General features: G+C 42.4%; 1 protein-coding gene across 5 annotated transcripts in view; it reads left to right on the top strand.

Moving 5' to 3' along the window:
- The first annotated feature begins 2,182 nt into the window (after positions 1 to 2,182).
- The window catches only part of LOC135089208 (UDP-glycosyltransferase UGT5-like), a 17,993-nt gene continuing 13,545 nt past the window's right edge, over positions 2,183 to 6,630 (top strand). The window contains exons 1-2 of one of the 5 annotated variants that reach the window (XM_063984566.1): positions 2,197 to 2,357; positions 3,100 to 3,358. Coding sequence is in view for 2 of the 5 variants with exons in the window: in XM_063984570.1 (XP_063840640.1) it covers positions 2,196 to 2,357 (162 nt within the window). In the remaining 3 variants the exon portion in view is untranslated. The other 4 variants (XM_063984567.1, XM_063984570.1, XM_063984565.1 and 1 more) reach the window with 4 other exon arrangements.

Genomic DNA, 6,630 nt, shown 5'->3' with positions numbered 1-6,630 from the left:
ATAGGTGAAATGGAGGGAAGCTAATGTTACTCCTCTCTTCAAGAAGGGCGATACTAGCAAACCCGGAAACTACCGACCAGTCAGTCAGTGGTAGGAAAACTCCTGGAGAGTATAACTGTAGATAAACTAGCTGGTCATCTAGAGGGTAACAGTTTACTTAAAGATTCTCAACATGGCTTTCGGCAGCATCGTTCATGTCTCACGAACTTGTTCGAGTTCTTTCACGAGGTGTTCACTGAGCATGACAGGTATAAGGCAGTAGATGTAGTGTACATGGATTTTCAGAAGACCTTTGATAAGGTACCCTTCAAGCGATTAATGTTGAAAGTCTCTGCCTTAGGTATTCAGTGTGAAATAAGTCGATGGATAGAGAACTGGTTAAGGGAGAGAAGACAGAGGGTGGTGATCAACTCTCATGCTTCTGGGTGGGCTCCGGTTACGAGTGGAGTTCCTCAGGATCTGTTCTTGGTCCACTGCTGATCATCATATACATTAATGATATAGATGAAGGAATTGTCTCCAGAACCTCTAAGTTCGCCGATGTCACGAAACTAGGATCAGACGTTTCGACTCCGGAGAAAGTAGAGCAACTTCAGCTTGATCTCCAAAAGCTGGGAGAGTGGTCAGACAAATGGCAGATGCCATTTAATGCAGCCAAGTGCAAGGTCATGCACATTGGGTACCGCAACCCCCAATCTGAGTACTTGACTTAAGGGAAAGGCTCTGGAGAGCATTGACTCGGAGAAAGACTTGGGTGTAGTTATTACCAATGACATCAAGTTCTCGAAGCAGTGCATAGCTGTAGAGAAGAAGGCTCAGAAACTTTTAGGCTACATAAAGAGACTGTTTGGATATCGGAACAAAAAAATAGTGTTATCACTGTACAACTCTCTCGTCCGTCCACATTTGGAGTACGCAGTTCAGTTTTGGAGTCCTTCTTACCGTAAAGACATCACAAGACTGGAGAGCGTACAGGCCAGGGCAACCAAACTGATTCCTGAGCTTAGGCATATGTGTTATACAGATCGCCTGAAGGAGTTGAACCTCTTCTCACTGGAGACCAGAAGGCTTCGCGGTCAGCTCATAGAGGTATTTAAGATACTTCGAGGTTCGTGGACTACAGGTGCTTGTTCCAGCTGAGTAAGGGGAGTACTGGTAGCAATGGCTACAAACTTGAACTGAAGCGTTACAACAGAGATCTTTGTGGGAACTTCTTTTCCTACAAAATCTGCAGTCGTTGGAATGCGCTTCCCTCAGATATCGTCAATAGTGACTCTGTAGAGCAGTTTAAGACCCGAATCGACAATGTGTTGCCTAGGTTGTACACTCAATCTCGCCTGGGCATGTGTTTCTAACTTGTTTGAGTCTCTTTCAGTACTCCCTTGTATGGGTCATAAGGCTTTCTGGAGTATTTCTCTTCCTTGTAACTCCTTGTTATTCCTTGTAACTTTCTTCAGAGCGGATGAAACTAATTGATGTGTTGGTTGATGGGGCTTCAGGGCGGAACCTGGAGTAAGGTTACTCTTCGAAGTAAATTTTTACTACCCGGAGTGCTGTCCTTTCCTTATCCTGTCTTTGTTAACCAAATGCTAGCTACTCTCTCTCTCTCTCCCTCTCTCGCGTACACACACACACACACACACACACACACACACACACACACACACACTCTCTCTCTCTCTCTCTCTCTCACACACACACACACACTCAGGTGCCTGCATCTTGAAAGGTCACGTCGCTATCACAAGTGCCGGGTGTCGGTCTCCATGATGAAGGATTATTATTGTTTTACCTGTTTCACTCATCCACCGCAAAACTTAATTGTTTCTCGCCGGGTTTCATTAGTTTGTTGTAAGCCATATTTTTTTTTTTTTTCAATGCTAGTGGCAGGGCATTCGTTTAACATAAGGAGTGGTCATCTCAACATGTGAAGAAATATGAAATGATTTATGATGGTGTTCCTGTTTCTTCAGTATTGCCCATAACCAGTCATCAGCAAGGGACTGACAAGCTGGGTCACCCCTTCCTAAAAGTTAAGTGGCAGTAAGGGGGACACTCGCCACCTCACCACCTAAACGAAATGTAGTAACTTTAATACTTGCAGGCTTCAACTTGCATGTGTACGAGCCGTTTACTATCGGCTTCTCATTCCTGCTGTGCTGCCAGGCGTATACGTGTATGATACGGCAGAGACAATGTGTGTGTGTGCGTGTATGTGTGTGTGTGTGTGTGTGAAGAGAAGGCAAATGGCAACAGTCTCCATCAGTGACCGAGTAACCGACACGGCGTCTGAGCGAAAATTTACGTCCTGGCTTGTGACCAACCTTTCCGCTAATTTCTTCATGACGTCGCGGCCAGTAGGTGGAGCTAGGGCAAGATTTATTCCTTTCTTCCTGAAGTAATCTAACGGTGTTGGTGTGTGTGTGTATGTGTGTCACCATGGGCATTGTTGAGGATTCCCTCTCTCAACTGTGCCCGACTGACTATATTGTGGAAACCATCACGGGGGCACCGCGGTAAGTTAGTGACGACCTCTACATGTAAAAACGAATGAAAGATTACAAGTGGCTCTATCAAGGTGCACTGAATAGGTCAAATCTCTCTCTCTCTCTCTCTCTCTCTCTCTCTCTCTCTCTCTCTCTCTCTCTCTCTCTCTTAATAGTAGCGCTTTCTGCTTTACTATTCTGTATCTCTTACTTCATGCCAGATAGTTTAGTTTAATGAAAATAGCCTCACTAAGGCTAAACACGTTTTTTTTTTTTTGTTCTTTTGTGTTTTCTTGTGATTATTGTTACCGAGTCAGAAGTAAAGGGCCTCCATTGCACATTCCTAAGAATATTAGTTTATTCCATGTATAGGTAGGCTACGAAAATCAACGCCATTGTACAGTTATAAAGATATGTTATATTATACTGGTGGTTGGTAGATTGTATATACGAGTATGTGAAGAGCTAGTGTCCTCTTTCTCTTATTGTTCAGTCCACTCCTTTTTCTGTCTTTTTTTTCTGACTACATTGCGAAATGAATAACGTATGTGAGCTACAGAGAAGTGTTTCGTATTCCCAAACTAGGCCATTTATATCATCTTTCCATTCCTAGTTACTGCTGTTCCTGCGCTGATTTTAACCCGCCACACATCACTTTCCATGGAGTTAGTGCTCTTACACACGAGGACACTAGTGTACGCCACCGGTGTCGGACACTAGTGTCCTTGCTCAAGACACCGCCTGGCAACTAGTGAGCCACTCACACACCTCAGTCGGAAGAATGGCGGGAAACACATAAAGGACACATAAAGGACACATAAAGGACTTACGTATTTCTTTCTTTTCTGAGAGGGGTTTCCCTTCAAAATCAGGTGAGTATCACCATTATTGCATTCCAGCAGTTCTGCTTTTCTATCTTATTTGCATATCCCTCACAAGATGGGTCCCATAGTGCTGGTAGTTTTTCTATTTCACAAATGATGTCCTCTGTGTTCAGCTTCTCCTCCACCATCTTCGAAATTGTCCTTGATAGGCCGTCTCCTTCCATCATGGGATGATGGTGGGTGTCAAACTGAGCATGAGAAGCTGGCCAGTGGGCAGCGGTGGCGGACACTGGTGGCTACGTGTGAAAGCTTCCATTTAAAACAATGCTTTGCAGTGAGTGGCGGCAACCGTCAGTGTCCGCCACGTGTTGCGGGAGCGAGACACCGAAATATCTGTTGCCCGGAAGTTGTCTGCTTGGGACACAGCTGTTGCCTCGTGTGAAAGGCTCCATTTGATAATATGGGAGGCAACTAGTGTCCGACACCGGTGGTGGACACTAGTGTCCTCGTGTGTAAGGGCACTTAGTTACCTGTCTCTACGCATCTCGCTTCGCTTTACCACTGTTACAATTAGACAAAAGCACTCTAAGAAATGTAAGCAGCTTTTATAGACTTACACTGGTGACAACAGCAGTCAAAAAGTTATTGTGTCCTTAAAACTTCTTCACCTGCCCTTAATCTCTTATATATACTTCTCTTACGCCCTATATAATGTTTTAACCTAGCAGTCATCCATTTAGGGTCATTTTTTTGTGATCTTATTGTCCTATACGGGATATTTGCTAACTGACCTGTATGAACTTTACGAAATATTTATACAATTCATCTACATTTACCTCACCTAATCTCCTCATTTCGGCCCCTACCATCCTCTCCACTCCCTCATCTATTCTCCTTGACCTCACCTCTCTCATTTCAGCATGACCTGACATTCTAACATACTCACACCTATCTCCCCCTTCCTCTTTCCTCCTCCCCTTCCGGACAAATCTTCCCTCCTCTTGTCTTACACCCTAACTCCTCACCTCACCTCTCTCATCCTGCCTTATCTCTCTGAACTCCGTCCCTGACCTGACCTCACCCTGCATGAGAGAGAGAGAGAGAGAGAGAGAGAGAGAGAGAGAGAGAGAGAGAGAGAGATTTGACCTTAATCAGTACGTCCTTCCCCCATCCACCCCCTTCCCATTTCTGCTCTCTCCATTTTTTGCTCCACGTACTCACCTTCCCCAGTTAGATAGATAGATAGATAGATAGATAGATAGATAGATATTTTATTGACCACAGCAAACAGATAATACCAATGGATTGTACATAATAGTATTACATAATCTACAAGATAATATTAAATTATTATCACTTCCTAACTGTAGTTCATCAGCTATTAGTTACTAGAAGTCTATTATTACAAAATAAACGAGCTAAACATAAACACTGGAGAAATATCTATTCTTAGGACCCTTGTTTATAAAATATATATATAAACAATCATGTTCATGACATCTACGCACTACTATAATTATCAAATCCTCACTAATCCCACAATCGTGTGAAACATATTAAATACAAGTATAATTTATTACTTCTTTAATATATGGTCAAAATGTTATGAACAATCTTACACATAATTTCTGGCGTAAACTGATCCCCAAACAATTGTTCTAAAGTGGAGAACTGATATTGATCCCTAAGTTGCTGTGTTAACTGACAATCCTGCACTACATGTCTCTCTGTTTGTAACCTTCCACACACACACACAGCCTTTCATTCACCTCCAGTCGACCTCTGTTTCTTTGACTCCACCTGCCAGTCTCACACGCTAAACTATGTCCACTTACTCGGAATTGTGTGAATGATACTCTATGAATATCATTTACTGCATGCTTCACTGTATATATACGGTGTACCAATAAATCTGGGTTAATATCCTTATATGTTGTGCGTCTTGAGGAGTTACTGTTTACCATGTCATCTTTTAATTTCTTCATTACCAAGCTCAGGTCCAGTACATTCGTGTTGATCATCTTTCTGACGGTCCGACTGGTTGGAGTGTTAGAGTTCACTGTTATCCTAATTGTGAAGGCTAATGGATCATCATCATATCCTGACCTCTCATGCCACATACTATATAAAAATTTGTGGTGTCTGTGCCTGATTAAGTCCTTGAAAGGTGGATACCGTGACTCCACGTAGCAAATGTCATTACATGTTAGTTTTCCCACTCCTAATAATCTTTTTAGACACCAATTGTACAACTTCATCATCGTTTTCAGATCAGCTCCTATCCAAGATTCACAACCATAAATTAGTGATGACATGAGAACTGCATCAAGTACACGCTTCTTTATCACAAACGGAATATCATTATTTTTCGTGACAAAAGACACAAACTTTAACACATGTGACATCTTATTATTAGCATGGACTTTGACGGCAGAGGTGGTTGAACCATCGCTGGTAAACGGTGACCCTAAATACACATATGTGTCACAATGTTCCACCACCAAGTCGCCCACCACCAAAGGTTCACGATCCCTCTCACTGCCGCTTATCACAAAAAACTTTGTCTTGGATTGGTTAACTTTCATGTCATATTCTGTACAATAATCTTGTAACAAAGATACCTTTCTCATCATATTTGCCCTCGTTGTCGATAATAGCACCGTGTCGTCCATTAGTACAAGTATATGTAGCCATTGTAAAAATCCATCATGTCCACACTCTTCTTTAATTAGTCATATAAGGTCATTAACCAAGATGATAAAAAGTAAACATGAGGTGGGTGATCCTTGCCTCACACCTAGAGTTATTAAGACCACCGCTGTTCCGGCCAAGCTTTCTGTCACAGTATACATAGCAATAAGTGCACATAACATAGCTGAGCCACATCCTAATCTTCGTAACACATAAAATAATTTATGTCTAGGTACTCTGTCGTAGGTCTGGGAAGAGTCAATGAATGTTACAAATAGAGTTAATTTCCTCCTCCTAGCCATGTCACATAACCTGAGAGCCACTGTGTTCTCCACACACCCTCTTTTCTCCTGAGCACCAGCTTGCTCCCTGAAAGGTGTAAACCACTGTCTCAGTCTCGCACACAACACCATGTCGTACACTTTGGCAATACTGTTTATTATACTTATTCCCCTATAATTTCTCGCATCAGTCCTGTCACCCTTCTTAAAAATTGGAACTAACTTTGCTCTTGTCCAAGCTAATGGGTAACTACCAGAGTACAATATATTATTAAACAAAACACACATATACATAATCCATTGTACTGGCAATAATTTAACAATACCGGGTGATACACCATCAGGACC

This window comes from Scylla paramamosain, chromosome 32 (genome assembly GCF_035594125.1).
Source record: "Scylla paramamosain isolate STU-SP2022 chromosome 32, ASM3559412v1, whole genome shotgun sequence".
Taxonomy (NCBI): domain Eukaryota; kingdom Metazoa; phylum Arthropoda; class Malacostraca; order Decapoda; family Portunidae; genus Scylla; species Scylla paramamosain.
This window is presented reverse-complemented; position numbering and strand designations above follow the sequence as displayed.